General features: G+C 43.6%; 1 protein-coding gene across 8 annotated transcripts in view; it reads right to left on the bottom strand.

Moving 5' to 3' along the window:
• Nucleotides 1-20,282, bottom strand: part of LOC132822044 (teneurin-3) — an 822,914-nt gene that overhangs the window by 212,777 nt on the left and 589,855 nt on the right. For all 8 annotated transcript variants that reach the window (XM_060835055.1, XM_060835070.1, XM_060835085.1 and 5 more), the window contains one exon: nt 17,128-17,365. In XM_060835055.1, the coding sequence (XP_060691038.1) occupies nt 17,128-17,365 (238 nt within the window). The remainder of the gene's footprint in view (nt 1-17,127; nt 17,366-20,282) is intronic.

Raw genomic sequence — 20,282 nt, 5'->3', positions numbered from 1 at the left:
CAATGCAGGAGAACAAAGAGAGGAGGTGAGGGTGTTTTCATGCTCCGAGTTACATGCCCATAGTCGGGCTCTCACATTCCCATAGGTTGGAAAGAGGTAGATTAGCTTGCATTCAGCTATCCACACAGCCTTTGCTAGAATTGGACAAGTGTTGACAGATAGCAGGCGCAGAGAGGGCCAGCATATTCCATGATGCCCTCTTTAAGAGGTGAATCTAACAAAAGAGAGAGAGCCACTTGACTGATGTAAAGACTGTGACCCCATGTCTGTATTCCAGCAAAGATGGGGAGGAGAGAAAATAGAAATGTCTGTGCAACAAGGAAGCTCGACGTTTTAAGACCTTGATTAAATAACCTCAGACACCAAATACATCTTGGTGCATGAGAAAAATTGGAAGTCCTTCGTTTCACTGCAGTTATACCAGTTGCGGCTGACAACAGTTAACAGGAGTGCAACAAGAGCTGTCACACAAAAACCAATTATCTTCCTTCATTGATCTCAACAGGAACTGAAGCCTCCATCGGTGAAAGCCAGAGGCTCTATCTAATGATGAGACATGTTACGTACACTGAGGGTGCTACCAGGGCAAACATCTTATAAGTCATGCAGCAACAAACTGCGAGTTGCCAACTCTCTATGATACACTGCATACAGGAGTCTCATTTGTGGGACAAGGGGAAAAAAATAGCTGTGTATTTGCGAAGGTTTAATATCTTGGCTTTGGAGAATGGAAACATACCGGATCTGGGACAACATGCCATACGTCAGGTTACTTAATAAGACAGGAGCCCATGGTGTTGGGGGTTTTATTTTGGAAATTGGCTAACTAACAGAAGACAGAGGTGGGATAAGGTAAGCAATTTCAGAATGGTAACCTGGAACTCATGGGGTGCCACAGGATTCACAACTGGAGCCACAATTATTTACAACATAAATTAATAACTTGGTTATAGTACATTCATTTTCCTTATCCAAGTACGTGAACGACACAAAAATGGGTGGGAAGACAAATGGTGAGGCTGACTCAAATACTCTACAGAGGGATATAAACAGTTTTAAATGAGTGGGCAAAAACTTGGCAGGTGTAACAGAATGTGGCAAAAATGTGAGCTTATGTACTTTGGCCTTAAGACTCGAGGATCTGAATATTATTTCACTGGATAACGCCACTTCCTAGAGATAGCAGGAAGTTGTCATGTAAAAGCAAGCAAACAGATTTAGTAGGAAACAGGGAAGACAAATGGAATGGAGTAATAAAAAGGGAAAGTTTTGCCAAAGTTATGGAAATCGCCAGAACACACAGAATCCCTAGTGTGGAAGTAGGCCATCCCACCCACCGACATTTTGAACAGCATTCCACCCAGACCACCCTCCTACCCTATCCCTGTAACCCTTCATATTCCATGGCTAATCCACATAATTTAGCCATTCCTGGACACTACGGGCAATTTTGCGTGACCAATCCACCTAGCGAGCACATCCTTGGACTGTGGGAGGAAACCTAAGCACTTGGAGGAAACCTCCCCCCAGATACAGGGAGAATGTGCAAACTCCACACAGACAATTGGCCGAGGATGGAACCAAACCAGGTCCCTGGCACTGTGTGAGGCAGAGTGCTAACCACTGCTAACTGCCTGTGCCACCACCTATGAACAATTTTGGGCCCTTACTGATAGAAAGGTATATCAGCTTTGGAGGCATCCAAAGAAGCTCGCAAAGTTGATCCTGGGTGTGGAAGGATCGTCTTATGAGGAGAAGTTGAGATAGTTCAGCCTGTACTCATTGGAGTTTGTAACAATGAGAGGAAATCTTTTTTGAAAAATGTAAGATTCTACAAGGTAAGAACAAAAAAGTTGTTTTGCCTTGTCGGACAGTCCAGGCCAGAGGGCATAATCTCAGAGTAAAGGATCATGCCCAGCTAGGATAGAAACCATCACTCAGATGGTAGTAAATGCACAGAATTCTTCATCAGAGGAGATTGTCAAGGCTGGATCATTAAATACATTCAAGACTGCGACTGATAGATTTTTAATCATGAAAGGAATCATGGGTTATGGGGAAAAGTGAAGTTCAGAATGACGATATCAGCCATGATCTATTTAAATGGAGGAGTTGACTCAAATGGGCCAAATAGCCTAAGGCTCTGACATTTCAGTTTCATAAAAAGGGATGTATTGCTTTGTCCTTACTGAAGGGATGGGATATCTTTGATGAGGGCCAAAGGGCTTTCTCTCAGAACTGACATTTTTATAAACATTAATTCAGGGGACATGGGCTTCACTGTTTGACATTACCGTGCCCATTCTTAACTGCCTTTGAGAAGGCAAAGGTCCTGCTTGAATCACCCTAATCCATTTGACATCGGTCCACCTAGAACGTTGTTAGGGAGGGAATGTTAAGATTTTGACCCAGTTGCAGTGAAGGAACAACAATACATTTCCAAGTCAAGACGGTTAGTAGCCTGGAGAAGAACTTGCAAAGTGATAGTGTTCCCATGTACTTACTGCACTTGCCCTTCTCGATCCTAGATGTGCATGGTCCAGTGTTCAGAGATGTTGCCGAAGGAAACATAGTGAATTTCTACAGTGTATCTTTCTAGAGACACTCCTGTTACTGACCGTTGGTGATAGAGGGAATTAACATTTGTGGATATGGTGCAAATCAAATGAGCTGCTTCCTCCTAGATGGTTTCATGTTCCTTGAATGTCAAAAGAGCAGCACTCATCCAGGTAAGTGGGGAATATCCTATCATCCTGCTGACTTGTGCCTTGTCATGGTGGACAGGTTTCATGGAGAGGTGAATTATTTGCTGCAGAATTCCTAGCTTCAGACCTGCTCTCCTTTGCTTATATTCATTTCAGTGGTGGCGAGTGGAATCCTTACCTTCACCTGTGTTTAGTTCCATGCTCAAGCATTCCTTCCCCAAATTTGTGGTAAAGTTCAGATTTTATTAAGAAATTCCTCACTTTCCCTCAACTGTGCCCTATGTAACCTTAAGCTCAAAAGAGCAACTTTCAACATTTCTTGATCTCAGACCAAATTGTCTCCACCTCAACTATACAGTCGATTTGGTGCCAAACTTTGGATGGACTGTAACAAGTCTTTCCGACTGTGAATCAAACTCTTATCATGGTGAAAAAGGATTTGTAGCCAAGAGTTATCCTGGTAGTGAACAAAAATACCTGATGAACTCCGTATATCTCAGGTCCCTCATATTGCCCAACACACAATGAATCTAGCATCATGGCAATTTAAAAAAAATCAAGAAAATGAAGATAGTTTCCTTTTTACATACCACCAGAAGTCAATCTGTTGCAATTGTTTAATGCAAAACAAGGTACATTAAGTTCAAAAATGAAAGCGCACAGTATAAGTAAGAGTGCTGACAAAATAAGTTTGAACCTTAACTCAGATCAATGCATCAGCTGAGAAATCTCAATAATAAGTTCCTAAACATGAAATCAATGATAATTAAGGCTATCTCACAAAAAACACCACAGTCAACCATCTAAAGCTGTAATTAAAACTGCTGGAGTCATGTATGAAATCATCATCAATGCAAGAATACTGTATTACAATTACTTGCAAACAGCAGATCAGTTGCCCTGTGGAGACAAACTCAACAAATAAGACAAAAATATTGTGGTCAAATAATTTCTCATTTCAAACTGTAGTCAGTGTCAAATCACTGGCCTGTCAAGATCATCAAAGTGAAGGGATGTAGAAACCTCTGAACTTAGGCTGATGTAGAAGTTGGAATGATGAGTAAGAATGAACAGAAAAATTGACAAATTTGTTACTAAAAGAGATTCACAAAATTGCACTTTGCTCCTTCCCAGCAGGTTTTGGTTGGAAGGGCAGGGTAAGATATTGTACTCAGAATGAGGCAATGCTGCATTCACCGCCTATCTTTAGTTGTCCTTCAAAGCAGGTGGTGAGAAGCAGTTTATCTGAGTACTTGCCCAGGGCTGCGATGTATTGATGCACTGATGGGAAAAGACAAGGGTCTGTCTGTGGGCGACCCATGATGAATTCAGAACTCGGCATGCTGTCAGGAGGAAATAGCAACTGGAGGGAAAATAATTATAGACAGACAGCGAGACAGGAATCCAGAAGATGAGTCAATACTAACTCCACTTGGGCACTTCTTAGTGCCAAAAGAAAAACATTCTATCATTTATATAGCACATCCTTTGGCCTCAAATAATCACAAAGCATTTTACTACAAACAAAGAATGTTTTCAAGCATTGTTCTTATTGTATTGTTGGAAGTGTGGTGGCCATGTGCATGCAACAGTGTTCCAAGAACAATGGAGCAATGAACAAATAATCTGCATTGGTGATGATGGATCAATGTCAGCTTCTGCATTGGGAGAACCTGCATTCACACAGCACCTTTAATGTTGCAAAGCATCCAATGTTGCTCCATTACAACATTACTCAATTAAATTTGACTGCAAGTCATATAAGAAAAACTGCTAGAACAGGGATAGGCGATATGGAAACACAGAAAAGTGTAGAAGGCTGTTTGGTCCTTTGAGCCTGCTCCACCACTAATCTAACTCAGTAACCTGTTCTCACTTTCTCCCAATTATTTGATCCTTTTTAGCATGAAGGACTACATCTAACTCCTCCTTGAAAATATTCAATGCTTTGCTCTCAACTGTTTTCTATGGTAAGGGGTTCCACAGGCTCACACCACTGCCTGGGTCCTAAATGGCCTACCCTGTAACCTTTGACTGTGACCCCTGCTTCTGGTCTCTCTGGTCATTGGGAACATCCTTCCTGCATTTACCCTGTCCAGTCCTGTTAGGTTTTTATAATGATTGGACGTACAAAAGGGCAAACTTGCAGGAGTGCAGAGGTCTCAATGAGTTTTCGGTCTGGTGGTGGTAAAAGAGACAAAGGGTCAGTGATGCCATGGAGGGAATATGAGCAGGTGGGTGAGAATTTTCACATTTGAAAAGCTGAGGAATTGTGACAGGCATAAAAGGAGGACAACTCGGTGTGTAGGGGAAGCAGTGGTTAATGTCACTGAATGAGTAATCTGGACTCCATATGTTAATTCTACCATGCAGATGGTCAAATTTGAACTCAATACCTATTTGGTCCAATGGTGAGCATGTAGTCACTGTTAATTATCCTAAAACCCTATCTGGTTTGCTCATATCTTTTAGGGAAGGAAATTTCAGACCAGGCGCTCATCTGGTCTGAATTACATGTGACTCCAGACCCACAGCAACAGCTCTAGGATGATCGGGGATGTACAAACAATGTTGGTCCAGCCAACAATGGCAGCTCCTTGAATACTTTTAAGATAGAGTGTTATGGACGATTGACTAACAAGGGAGCTGAAACATATTGGACACAGACACAAAAGTAGAATTGAGATCACAATCAGATCAGATTTGATCTTATCAACTTGCAAAGCAGGGTTGAGAGGCCAGCTGGCCTATTCCTGGGCTATCATTCATATACTTATTTGTTCATGGCAACAAATAAAGGTTCACAGACAGGTAAAAACAAGGACTGCAGATGCTGGAAACCAGATTCCAGATTAGAGTGGTGCTGGAAAAGCACAGCAGTTCAGGCAGCATCTGAGGAGCAGGAAAATCGATGTTTCAGGCAAAAGCCCTTCATTAGGAATAGAGGCAGAGAGCCTGAAGGGTGGAGAGATAAATGAGAGGGGAGTGGGGGTGGGGAGAAGGTAGCATAGAGTACAATAGGTGAATGGGGGTGGCGATGGAGATGATAGGGCGGAGAGGAGGGTGTAGTGGATAGGTGGAAAGGAAGATAGGAAGGTGGAACAATTCATGGGGACAGTGCTGAGCTGGAAGTTTGGAAGTGGGTTGAGGTGGGGGAAGGGGAAATGAGGAAACTGGTGAAGTCCAGATTGATGCCCTGGGGTTGAAGGGAGCGACGGTGAAGGAGGCCCAGGACCTCCATGTCCTCGACAGAGTGGGAAGGGGAGTTGAAATGTTGGGCCACAGGGCGGTGTGGTTGATTGGTGCGGGTGTCCCAGAGATGTTCCCTAAAGCGCTCTGCTAGGAGGCATCCAATCTCCCCAATGTAGAGGAGACGCATCGGGAGTAACGGATACAATAAATGATATTGGTGGATGTGCAGGTAAAACTTTGATGGATGTGGAAGGCTCCTTTGGGGCCTTGGATGGAGGTGAGGGAGGAGGTGTGGGCGCAGATTTTGCAATTCCTGCGGTGGCAGGGGAAGGTGCCAGGATGGCAGGGTGGGTTGTTGAGGGGCGTGGACCTGACCGGGTAGTCACAGAAGGCGGAAAGGGGTGGGGAGGGAAATATATCCCTGGTGGTGGGGTCCGTTTGGAGGTGGCGGAAATGTCGGCGGATGATTTGGTTTATGCGAAGGTTGGTAGGGTGGAAGGTGAGCACCAGGGGGATTCTGTCCATGTTACGGTTGGAGGGGTGGGGTTTGAGGGCGGAGGGGCGGGATGTGGATGAGATGCGTTGGAGGGCATTTTTAATCACGTGGGAAGGGACATTGCAGTCTCTAAAGAAGGAGGCCATCTGGTGTGTTCCGTGGCGGAACCAGTCCTCCTGGGAGCAGATACGGTGGAGACGGAGGAATTGGGAATACGGGATGGAATTTTTGCAGGAGGTAGGGTGGGAGGAGGTGTAATCCAGGTAACTGTGGGAGTAGGTGGGTTTGTAAAATATGTCGGTGTCAAGTTGGTCGTCATTAATGGTGGTGGAGAGGTCCAGGAAGGGGAGGGAGGTGTTAGAGATGGTCCAGGTGAATTTAAGGTCAGGGTGGAATGTGTTGGTGAAGTTGATGAATTGCTTAACCTCCTCGAGGGAGCATGAGGTGGCACCAATGCAGTCATCAATGTAGCGGAGGAAGAGGTGGGAAGTGGTGCCAGTGTAACTACAGAAGATGGACTGTTCCACGTAGCCAACAAAGAGACAGGCATAGCTACCATGGCTACCACTTTGGTCTGGAGGAAGTGGGAGGATTTGAAGGAGAAATTGTTCAGGGGTGAGGACCAGTTTGGCCAAACAAATGAGTGTGTCGGTGGAAGGCTACTGTTGAGGACGTCGGGAGAGGAAGAAACGGAGGGCTTGGTGACAGTTGGAAATGAAGAGATCGAGGGCAGGTAATAGGCCAACACTGAGTGTCCAGGTGGATGGAGTATGTTGGAGGCGGGCGAAGGGGTCCTCGGAAGGTGGGCAGGAGTCCTGATTGTGAAAGTAAGCTTGGAGGCGGAGGCGGCAGAAGTGTTCGACGTCACTGCGTGTATTAAATTAATTGATGCGTGGGCGAAGGGGGATGAAGGTGAGTCCTTTGCTGAGGACTGATCGTTCGTCCTCAGTGAGGGGGAGGTCTGGGGGAATGGTGAAAACTCAGCAGGGTTCACAGACAGCAACTAGGACTTTCTGCACAGTGCAAATTGTGAATGGATTTACCTTGCATTTCTAAAATATCAATCTGACTTTCAGAATGTGACTTATAATTTTGAGGCATCAATGATTTAATGATTTAATTAGAAGTAAATCTTTTTCTTATGCAATATTAATCTCAGAGGTCATGCCATGACGTCATCCCATCAGGCTCTCAGTTGGGACTTGTCAAAAGTCAGCAACCTTGACAGTAATTTGAGATAAAGTGCGCTACTACTTCAAAGAAATTGAAGGAATCACTAATAAAACAGCAGGAGGTGCAGATATTACAACTTTAATCCCATATCATTTATGCTCTTCCTGAAACTTACATGGATGACCAACAAAGCACTGGATACTGTAGAACACTTTAGTTAAGGGAGGTTACAAATAAATCTCTGCTTAAAGAGATTCACTGTTCTAATATCGACACATTGAGCCTTCATTTCTGACACGGTGTGTCTTATGCCCCAAATTTGACAGGTTTTGTTAAATGTTTGCTAATGTTTGCGAATCACCCTAAACTGATTGCTTTATAAAAACAAAAGCATCTAAAACTCATGCATCCACATATAAATGTAGACCGTGATGTACTTAAACACAAAATTGACCAAGCACTGTAAGCAACCATTAAGTGTACGTTTCCCTTTCTCTTTCAGCTAACCTACACAGACTATTTGCTGCAAAATAACTCATTGGTCGCCTGATCAATGCCCAGAGTTTAAATGGAAATAGCTCCATTTCAGAAGGGAAAATAGACACCCAGGATGGTTCGACAAAAGAGTTCATCAGATGAACACAAATGAGCCACATCTTGAATGATGCAGTGCTTTGTTTTCAATGTTGCATTTTATTTTATAGACCTTAAAGAATTAAAAATTGAAGTTTAAGGTCATTAGTTAATAATGGGTGGGATGGTCAGTGAAAGTGTTGAGAAGATTCACACATCTTTCAAAGATCCATGCATCTTGCTGTGTTGCCCTGAGGAAATACAGTTTGATTTGATGTTGTGTTACTATGAACTTAGGTGCAAACCGCAAGTTTTGTGAACATTACCTCGACTGATTTGACCTTCTGACCTCCTTCTTTGAGATGACATGCTTTCAGAAACCTTTCCAGACAATCAACAGGCCTCCCTGTAGTGAGTCAAAATTATAAAGCTAAGACCTAATCCTTAGTGATGGCCCCATGAACAGCCTTTCTTTCATTATTCTTTTCTCCAGACCGTATGGCCCTGTCTCTTGAAACCAATGAATTTGACTGGAATACAGTCTCACTATGTCCAAATGACTATTTGTGGTGAGGGAGCCTTATTTGTGTTGACAAGATTTTGATATTGAGAAGCATCAAAGAAATAGCAGATGCCTTGTCCAACATACACACAATTATGTTTTCAAACAAATGAGATGAGAAAAAATATATTATTTCAGTGAGTTCTGATCTGAATTGTTTGAAAAATAGGTGGAAGGAAATGCAATAATAACCTTTAAAAGTATATTAAGACTAATTGGAGAATTGCAAGGCTACGAGGAAAGAGGAGGTGAGTGATACTGATTGGGAAGTCTTGCAATGAGTTGGTACTGGTATGATAGACCAACTGCTACATTCCATCTAGCCATTACAAAAATTACTAGATCAATGGACAGCACAGTGACTTGAGCGGTGAGCCCTGCTACCTCACATTACCAAGGCCACAGGTTCGATTCTATTGTTGGGTGACTGTGTAGACTTTGCACATTCTTCACGTGTCTGCACGGCTTTCCTTTAGGTGCTCTGGTTTCCCCCCACAGTCCAAAGATGTGCGGGTGAGGTGGATTGGCCATGCTAATTTGCCCATAGTGTCCAGGGATGTGTAGGTTAGCCATGGGGAAGGTAGCGTGATAGGGGAGTGAGGTGGGGCAGGCTGGGACGCTCTTCGGCAGCTTGGTTTGCACTCAAAAGGGCTGAATGGCCTGCTTCCACACTGTACGGGTTCTATGATTTCCTTTCTCCACCAGAAGGTTTTGTGGAAGATTTAGCATACTGCCAAATTTGGTCAGTAGTTCATTATTTCCCCAGCCTTCTGCATTCCAATATTCTTAGAATATAGAACAATACAGTGCAGAAAAGGCCTTTTGGCCCTCGATGTTGCGCCTACTTGTAAACTAATCTAAGCCCATCACCCAACACTGTCCCATCATCATCCATGTACTTATCCAAAGACTGGTTAAATGCCCCTAATGTGGCTGAGTTAACTACACTGGCAGGCAGGGCATTCTATGCCCTTACCACTCTCTGAGTAAAGAACCTGCCTTTGACATCGGTCTTCAATCCATCATCCCTCAATTTGCAACTATGCCTCCTCGTACAAGCAGATGACATCATCCTAGGAAAAAGATTCTCACTGTCTATCCAATCTAAACCTCTAGTCATTTTGTATGTCTCTATTAAATCCTCTTTTAGCCTTCTTCTCTCCAACGAGAATAGACCCAAGTCCCTCAGCCTTTCCTCATAAGACTTTCACTCCAGATCAGGCAACATCCTGGTAAATCTTCTCTGCATCTTTTTCAATGCTCCCACATCCTTCCTGTAATGGGGCGACCAGAACTGCACACAATACTCCAAGTGAGGCTACACGAGAGCTTTGTACAGTTGTAGCATGGCTCCGGAACTCAATCCATCTACCAATAAAACCTAACACACCATTTACCTTCTTAATAGCACTACCAACCTGGGTGGCAATTTTCAGAGATTTATGTACATGGACATCAAGTGCAGTTTCGGGTTCACCCAGGTCTAATGAAGTATAATCGCCTCCTTATCCCAGCTCTGACTAGTGTGTTTCAATGCAGACCGAATCTGGTACCTTCTCTACCTGCATAACTCAGTGCCCACACCCCTGCAACAGAAATCAATGTCAGCATTTCACTTGAAGGTATCAGGGAGATGAGCCCATTGCTCAAAAAGAATGAGATTAAGGTGAAACCCCACATCTCAGCACATCAATGAAACGGTGTGGAATTAACTTTGATTTTCCAGAGTGAACTCTCCAGTCGCTCAATTCACATTTAAAAATTGTCTGTTGCACAGCATTCCTCGATTATTTGTTTTTAAATGTGCATTAGCATCTACTTGGCGTACAAATGAATATAGTTCAAACACAAAGAAAATGCTAGCTTTTATTCCTATGCAATGATTTGGAAAAAAAGGCCATCCACAGAATATTTGAAATGAAAAGCGGACAGAGAATCACTTGGGTCGTACACAATCTGAGTAACGTCGGAGAAGGAGACATGCTGACAAGTTTTTATCTTGCGCTTCGTCAGGACACAACTTCAAGAATATCAAATCTTAACGGGAATTTATACAGCATGAGAAATGGGCATTGACTGGCTGGCAAGAGGACACACTGACTGGTTTGGCATTGACTGAAGAATGTGCCAAGGAAACGTCACCCCTTGTTTTTCATTAAATTCAAAAAAGGCAGGACATTTCTGATTGGTCAAGATGTGAAATGCACCAGAAAATAATGTGGCCTCAATCATTTGCTGAAGTGAAAAGATACAATACCTGGATATATTCCTATGTGCCTGCAGAGGACTGGGTCCTGTACATTAATGTACACAGCTTCGAGCAAGAGTAAGTGAGCCTGACTGATTATCTTCAATTGGTTGTTAGTGTAATTTTTGGTACTTGCTTACTCAAGGATCAGCATCCAGTGTTGTATTTCCACTATTAAACCCTCTCTAGTGCCACTCCAAGAGGCTCTGGAATGGGGTAGCTAGTCTTTGAGAGTATCACATGATTTGGAAAGGAATCAAATATTGAGAGTGCAGAATAGACCAAAATAAGTCAATTCTGCGAAATGACAGGGCACCTGGATGAATCATCAGTGTTTTTTCTGACTGGTTTCCACATTGGTTAGTGTGTGAAAATCCCAGTTAATTGCTTTTTTTTTAAATGGAGATGGCAAACAGACAATATATACACATGATACATTTTAATTTCCCTGTAATTTTGTTTTGGAACTGTTAAATAATTGCCTTACAATAAATGCAAGGCTGTTAATTCCCTTGTAATCGTGCTTGAGAACTGCTAAATAGTTCTCATATTCCCTCCTGTGAATCCTATTAGGCAGCCCTGCCATCAGAAAAGACTGAATAATATACAAACCAATATAATTTGACCATACTAATTTCTATCATTGAACGCGTTGGAAATATTCAAATACGTATTTTAAGAATGAATTGCCTGTTATTTAGTCCCAGGGCTCAGATGTAGCATGCCCGTTTGAATATCCAAGAATGAATTACCCTCGTACTGCTCACTCCCACACACTTGTAATTACTCATATCAAGTGTGACCAGCGCAGTGAATGTGGAACTGCTTGTAAAGGGATGCAGTGGGAAAGGATTGCAAACAGCTTCATATACATCGTGCTCAACACTCTGCTTCCTTTCTGGAAATTTGTGACAGTGGAAGTGAAGGGTCAAGCTCACAAAGCAAGACACTAGTAGGTGGACAAGAGGGGATGGAAGAAGTAGAATTAGTGGCTCAGTGAAGGTCGAAGTTTGAAGGAAGTCAGGAACATTGGGTGATGGTGTGCCAGAGGTTAAGGCTAGAAGGTCTCCCTGGGCTTTGAAAAAACTCAGCAAGTTGGTGAATTGTGATTTTAAGACAGCTGGATTGCCAGGAGATGGAAGAATATGCATTTTTATAGTTTGGGAGGAATGCTGAGCAAGGAAGCAAATGGCAAGAGGGAAGAGGCATTGGAGACAGGGGGGGCGGGGAGGGGGCAAGAAATATCATTGGTCAGATGACAAATTATAAGAGAATCCTAGCAATAAGCAGAAAAAAATGAAAAGTGGCACATTGCTTTGAAGATGTCGTCTTCCTCCATCATCCTTTTCCATCTTATGCATTACATGTGACAGGTAGACTTTGCCCTTTTATTCTTGGCCATTAAGTAATCATTTGGGTTGGACTCACGGAGGAAAATTGGACAGTGAGCACTGAAATGAAACACTTAAATTAATGGACAGAAAATCAGATGGGCTCAGTCAGAGGTTCAAAATCCTCCGCAAATGATTTCTCCATTCAGCCCTGGGGATTATTTAATGGCAAGGCATTAAATTGAAAATCTGCCTTGGTGCATGTCTTTAAGGCCTCTTACAGGAAATCAATTATTCGCACATATTAACCCATTAGTGTTCAAAATGTTCATTCAAATCCAAAAGCAGTGGCAGGCCAACCTTTCGGCAGGGTGCGCAGGGTCTCTGCTGTGGTCTTGGGTTAATTCTGGGTACAGACATGAGGGGGCCAAGCAGCCTCCTGTCTGTAAATCTTCCATGGTTGTAGGCTGTGAATTGGCAGATCGTAAACTGGTTAGAGTAGGGGCAGTCTGGGTTCAAAATGGCCCTATGTCACAACATGTCCAAATAAGTTGATTAAAGATAATTGGTTTTTGTTCCTGGTGGGAATTTGTGAGTGAGATGCTCATCGACATACAGGCTGTGCTGTGGCTGTGATGCCTCTTGTGCAATAAAGGATCTTGCCGAACGACAGTGGCTCCTGTGTTTGTGAAGCACAGCTAATGAGATATTCAATGCTGCTGAACCCTGGAGAGCTGCAGCTCATCATCTTCAGGAAGAGGAAGAACAGAACAGGGAAATAAAATTAACTAAGAAAAATAATACTTTAACATTGTAGAAAGCAACGCATCCTACAATCTGAGCTTCTATACTGGAATGCTAAATAGACTGCAGTCTTGCCTTCTGAACTTTATGTTATTTTGCTTTATGGCACTCCTGTGAAATGCCTTGGGACTTTTCATTGCTTTAAAGGCACTATACAAAGGGCATAAGTTGTCATTCTTGACCCCGTTCACCCTGTGCCCATGAAAGCAGGCTGTAGTTCACTTCCTAAGATTATTCTGTCAGTTAGAGGTAAGGGAGCCTATTTACCGCTCCAAATTATAGGCAGTCCTATATCCATTATTGACCCAGAGACTTCTTCTTCCCTCTCTGTTGAAACCCAAATAAGACCAGGCAGAAACTCACAATTCACCACGGGCGTATTTCTTTTAACAGACACTGAGCAAGCTGTGGCTGAGTTCTATTGTTACTCTCAAAACCCAGCAGTTCCTCTCTGAAGTGTCTCAATTTGTAAAAAACAAATCACAACCAGTTTTAAAGAGACACTTTCAAATAACACCAGTTTGTTGGAGATTGACCTCTCTGCCTCTTGCTGTCTCTTCATTACTACTTTCATTGCGTGCAGTCAGACAGGTTCATCTTTGCTTAAGAAGGGAGCAAGGGATAGATCAAATAATGACAGGCCAGTTAATCTGACCTCAGTATTGGACAAATTATTGGAATCAATACTGAAAGACAGAAATAACATGCCCCTTAGAAAGGTATGAATTAATCACAGATAGTCATTATTGATTTGTGAAGGCAGGAACATGCCTGAGTAACGTGAGCAAATATTCTAATGAAGTAAAAAGGATGACTGATGAGGGTAGTGCAGTTCAGGTGGTCTCCACGAACTTTAGCAAAGCACGAATTTGCAAATGGCAGATTTTATTAAAATCAAAAGGGCCCATGAAATCCAGGGAAATTGAACAAGCTGGATACAAAATTGTTTCAGTGGCAGGGAATGAAAGATAAAAGTTGACTGGGGTTTTTGTGACTGGAAACCTATTTCCAGTAGGGTTTCACAGGGCTCGCAAACAGGTCCCTGCTTATTGTGGCACATGTTAATGGCTTGGGCATAATTGTAGAGGTCATGATCAATAAGTTTGAATATGACATACAATTTGGCTCCTGGTTGTCAGTGGGAGGGTAGCGGTATATTGCTGGAAGGTATCAAGGGACTGGGCAGGTGGAGAGAAAAGTGGCAGATGGAATTTAACTTGGAGAAGTAGCTAGGCAGCACACTGCCTCACAATGCCAAGGACCTAGGTTCAACTCCAGACTTCGGTGACTGCCTGTGTGCAATTTACACATTCTCCCTGTAGTGGGTTTCCACCAAGTGCTCCGGTTTCCTCCCATAGTCCAAAGATGTGTAGGGTAGGGGGATTGGCTATGCGAGATTATCCCTAGTGTCTGGGGATGTGCAGGTTAGATGGGTTAACCATAGGAAATGCAATGTTATGGGATAGGGTGAGGGCTATATCTGGGTGGATCCTCTTGGACAGGTCAGAGCAGACTGGATGGCCCAAATGGCCTCTTCTGCACTGTCATGATTCGATTATGCATTTGGGGAAGTCAAAAGGGCGAAGAGGCACAATTAATGGGAGAATACTAAGAGGTGTTTTGGGACCTGGCTTTTTAAAAAATTCATTCATGAGATGAACTACTTATGGCCGAAACTTATTGCTCATTCCTAATTACCTCAAGGGCATTTAACAGTCACCTGCATAACTGGGGTCAAGAATCACTTTCGGCCAGACCAGGTAAGGACAGCAGTCTCCTTCCCTAATGGACATTAGTGAACCAGGTGGGCTTTCTGACAATTGACAATGGGATCACAGTTATCATTAGATTCCTAATTCCAGATTTTTTTTCCAATTCAAATTCAACTGTCTGCTATGGTGGGATTCGAATCCAGGTCCCCAGAATGTTACTTGGGTCTCTGGAATAACAGATAATATCTCTAGGCGGAAGTGAGGAGTGCCGATGGCGGAGATTAGAGTTGACAGTGTGGTGCTGGAAAAGCACAGCAGGTTAGGCAGCATCTGACGAGCAGGATAACTGATGTTTCGGGAGGGCTTTCGCCCAAAATGTCGATTTTCCTGCTCCTCAAATGCTGCTTGACCTGCTGTGCTCTTCCAAAACCCCATTCTCAACACTAATCTCCAGTATCTGCACTCCTCACTTTCCCCTAGTTGATTTTAACCCCACTGCGACTCATCATCCAAGGATGCCTACCTTGAAGAAGTTCTCCTCCTCTCTCTACAAAGATAATATCTCTCGGCTATCGCCTTTCCATAATGTTCACACATTCTTGAAGACAGCAGATTAAGTAAATTGAGTGTTTGCAAGGGTAAATTGAATGCTTTCTCTCTTTTTTGGCTGACGTACAGAAGGTGACTGATTTGCTGGAACTGTATAAACCATTAGTTAGGTCACCAACCTGACTAGTGCATGCAATCTGGTCACCTTATTATGGAAAGTGATTATATTGTGCTAAAGAGGTTACAGAGGAGATTTACAAGAACATTCCCAGAACCAGAAAATACAGTGACGGTGAAAGATCTGATACATTGGGGTGGTTTTCATTCAATGACAAGAAGGGAGATTTTATTGGGATGTTTCAAAATTGTGAGAGGCGTGTATAACAGAGAGGGGATGGGCCTATTTATCTTAGCAAGTCTGTCAGTGATGAGGTGGCATGGATGTAAAACAATTGGAACTAAGATTAGAGAGGAGGTGCGCAAAATATTATTTCACTCAATCGGGTGGTGCGGGTCTGATGCTTGCTGCCTGAAATGAAACCCTCGATGAATCTAAAGAAGTTGCCTGGAAATGAAGCTGAAAAGTTGCAACATGCAGGATTATGGATCGAATGATGGAATGTGGGATTAGATTGGGTGACTTGTTTTCCAGCTGGCAAATTGTTGCTTTTTATAATAGAACAAAGAACAGTGACTGCTGGTAATCCAAAACAAAAACAGAAATTGTTGGATACTGTTGAGCAGCGATATTCTTGGTTGCCTGATTTACGCCTTTTAGAATCATACAATTCTTGAGTGTAGGAAGAGGCCAAAAACAGAAATTGTTGGAGCAACTCAGCAGGTTTTACAGCATCTTCAGAAGAGTTACTGGACTCGAAAAGTTAACTCTGCTTTCTTCCACCAATGCTGCCAGACCTGCTGAGTTTCTCCAGCAATTTCTGTTCTTGGCCTCTTCCTGGATTCAATAATGGTGTGATTTTAAGAGGCATTGATCAAGCAACCACAAATATCATTGTTGAACAGTAACCAGAAAGGAAATGAAAAATCCCGCCTTTGTCATTTTCTGGGTAATTTTGTGACAGTAATGTTCAGTGAGCTCTATAAATGGCAGTAATACCAGTGGGTAGTGATAGAGGAGTCAATTTCTTGTGTGTGAGTGAGGATAACTGCACAATATAAACTTAATTAAAGCAGCAATGGTATTTTTTAAGAAAATGTATGAAGCGATTTGGAACAGAAGCAGATAAATGGAGTTAGGATGTAGATTTCACTGAATGGCGAACATGTCTGTTAGTTGCCTCCTCCTGTTTTTCTAAACACTCTGTATTGCACAAAAGTAAATCATCCCGCAATGAAATAGACTCATTTAACTATTATTTATTAAATGCCAGCTTGTATTATCCAATGAAAGAATGGTACCAAGAGGCTGCTAATTCAAGCGTTTAAGCTAATTCAGACTGGAGGCTGTGTGAGCACCCTTTGACCTTTGAACCTTGCCACATCTCTAAATCAACTCCTGACACAGTGACAGAACAGCACGCGGGCTGAAAGCCCAGGACTAGCATCCTGCCTCTGTGAAAAGGAGACCCATTAGCAGCAGACCAGAGAGTAAAGATGTTCCCCAGAATCCCAGTCAACCAGGCGCCATCGCGAAACAGAAACAAAGCCTTTGGCTGGCTTCGTGCATTCCGAGCTTGCCAGAATGCTATGCTCTTGCCTCGTTCGAAACAGCGGGCTCCTCCGGCCGGTAGCGCACCGCGTACGTTGGTTTCACGCGAGTACCTGGTCTCCAGTGGCACATTGCTGCCGAGAACCCAGCTGTCCTGCAGCTGAACGGATTCCGGCGTGGTGGGCAGCTCGCTGGGCAGGACAGCGGTGGGGGCTGGACTCTGGTTCCTCCTCTGGCTCAGTGAGTTCCGGTTGAGTGAGGTGATGGAAGGGTGCTGCTGGCTCAGGTGCTGCTTGTGCACAGCGGGCACTGGCTGTAACGTCGACTGGCTCTGCTGGGCGGGTGGTTGCTCTGAAAGGGGAAGGACAGAGAGTGGGTATGGAGAGGTGAGGAGGGAAAAAAAGTGCAAATAAAAATACATCAGTGCGATTCTAACTTTGTCGGCTGGAGTCCTGGAATGAATGAGGGAGCGTGACTGGGAATGACTCCCTTGTTCATCACAGTTCCATCCTGCTAACACAGATTCTCAATGAGCACATGAAAGATAGGTCAGTGCTAGCTGTTAAGTCAAGCTGCGAAGGTGTTGGAAATCAAACCGTTACTGATCACATGCGGTAAATTTATAGCATCAGACAACTGAGTGCCAACCCTGCTCATTTACGAAACAATGCAGTACAGGAAGCCATTTGGCCCACCATTCCTCTGCTGTCTCATTGAAAGAGATTTGCAATTAATTCTGCTACCCTCGCTCTTTCCTCAGAGCCCGGCAAATGTTTTCCTTCACAAATATTTCCCCAACTCCTTCTTGGAAGCTACCACTGAATAATAGGCAAGCTCTATTCCCAGTGTGGGAGAGTCCAAAATTAATGGACATAGGTTTAAGGTGAGAAGGGAAAGATTGAAAAGGGACCTGAGGGGCAATTTCTTCACTCAGAAGGTAGTGTGTATATGGAATGAGCTGTGAGAGGAAGTGAGACGGGCAGGTATAATTCCACCCTTTAAAAAGACATTTGGACAGGGACATGGATGGGAAAGGTTTAGAGGGATATGGGCCAAATACAGGCAAGTGGGGCGAGTTCAATTTAAGAAACCTGGTCGGCATGGATTAGTTGGGCCAAAGGGTCTGGCTCTGTGCCGAATGACTCTATGCTTCCACTCCCTGACGGAAGGGCATTTTGAATTGTGAGCACATGCTTTGTCAAGAAGTTTCCACCTCTCTACCGTTGGTACCCTTAACCCCAATTGCTGTGGAACCCAGTCAGACGTCCTAGTACTGCGCCAGTATTTGTTTTTCGAAGTGGTTTTCGAAGGAGATGCAGAGGCCTGGTCCTGAGAGCAGTGATAGGACTGGCAATTGTATTAAGACTCTGCACCTCCACTGATGGTAATCACATTCTTTGGCACAGTCATACTCCGCATCTCCTCCAAGCCGTTCTGCTTGAAGCGGTTGAAAGGCTTGAGTTTTAAACAAAAGAAAAAGCTGAAATGGATAAATTGAAGCAAAAAGGAACGGTGAAAATGTAAATCACGTTCCCTTATGTTTGGATGGTGAACCTGAGTGGGACCAAGCCAAGTAGGGCAGCAAAGGCAGACGTTTCCCACGTGTACGGAGTAAAAAGCATTGAAACAGTTTTGGCAACTTGCGGGGCATTCGCTTGTTGAGCACACGATCATGCTGCCTGCATTGTGTTGCAATAGAACACATTTCACAGTGCGAGCAGAGGTATTCCACACACGCGCACTCCAGTTGGCAGAAACCCATTCTACGGAGCAGATGTTCTTTCGCGCCCATTTTACAGACTGTAGCACACGCTGATTATTGCACTCAAAACATCATGTACCTAATGACCATTAAATCCATTAGGCTATCCTTTTCCTCAAGTCTCGCTCACAGTTTTCTGACTTTGCAGGAGGCACACGCTGGGACACCCGTCCTGGAACTGGGGAACCTCCTCCGAACAGTTAGTGGTGTCTCCATTACCTACACGGCTGCCTCTTGTTTAATACGCCACTCAGCTGCCAAGAGAAGCTTCGCTTGAGGTCTCATTTTTCTACACAACTTTAAAAGGACACTATCAATGAGAGGGTTTGTACGTTGGCTCACTTCCTGAAATAGCTGACTCCAGACTTGCCGTTGCTATGTTAAGTTCACTCTACATTCAAAACATTTGTTGCCTGCTGGACAGATTTTACAATCCAGGCATTCACACTTTTACTGTGAACAAAACAGCAGCTGAGGTGGAAATATCAGATTTCCAGCTACAGAAATGATAGCAATTTTAATTTTAAATCACAGCTTGAATTCTTGCATCTTTGTAGCGAGGGTGAATCCACCTTAGGCAGCAGTGCAACGCCCAGGTGATTAGGAATAGACAGCCTGTCTACACCCTGCTAAGGTAACAGAGTGGGAGCTGGACTCGGGCCTGAAAGGGACTGTCAATCTTCTAACTCTTATCTTGCATTCTGTACCCCGACCAACATTTGGCAATGCCGAAACATCAGTTCATCAGCACGACGCACCACTTATGGAGCACAGCTATGTTGACATTTAGGCGAGAAGTGACCCAATAAAACTGTCTTACAACAAAAGTCTATCAGACTAAAGTATCTGCTTAAAAAATGTCTGGTCTTTGGACATCAAAGCACACCACAAGCACAATTTGTTGATGTACTGATGTTGATGATAACTGTCTGCTGAAAAACGTGTTGCTGGAAAAGCGCAGCAGGCCAGGCAGCATCCAAGGAGCAGGAGAATCGACATTTCAGGCATAGCCCTTCTGAGCTCCAGCATCTGCAGTCCTCACTTTCTCCTAGTTGATAACTGTCTGCCATTGTTTTGAAAGGTGTTATTGGGTTTTCTTTCTGTTCCATCAATACTGTACGCTGAATGTATGGAAGCAGAAAGCTGGTAGGATATGCAATGAACATTGGAAATTACTGAAACCCATTCATAAGGCTTGGAATCATGGCAGGGTCACAGCTGAAAAGCAAGCCATTCAGCCAGTTCGGTCTTTGCTCGATATCTGAGGGAGCAATTCATCGAGTGCCACTCTCCTATGGCCCTGCAAATCTTCCCTTTTCTGATCATGATCCAATCCCCTTTTGAAAACCTCAAACAACACTGCCTCCGGTCCACACCAGGCCAAGTCCTAACCACTTCCAAGGCAAGAGAACTTTCTTCATCCTTTGGTGATTACCTAAAATCTGTGCCCTCTGTCTCTTGACCCTTCCATGAATGGTAAGAGATTCTTATTGTCTACAGTGTACA

This window comes from Hemiscyllium ocellatum, chromosome 2 (genome assembly GCF_020745735.1).
Source record: "Hemiscyllium ocellatum isolate sHemOce1 chromosome 2, sHemOce1.pat.X.cur, whole genome shotgun sequence".
In the NCBI taxonomy this organism is placed as follows: Eukaryota; Metazoa; Chordata; class Chondrichthyes; order Orectolobiformes; family Hemiscylliidae; genus Hemiscyllium; species Hemiscyllium ocellatum.
This window is presented reverse-complemented; position numbering and strand designations above follow the sequence as displayed.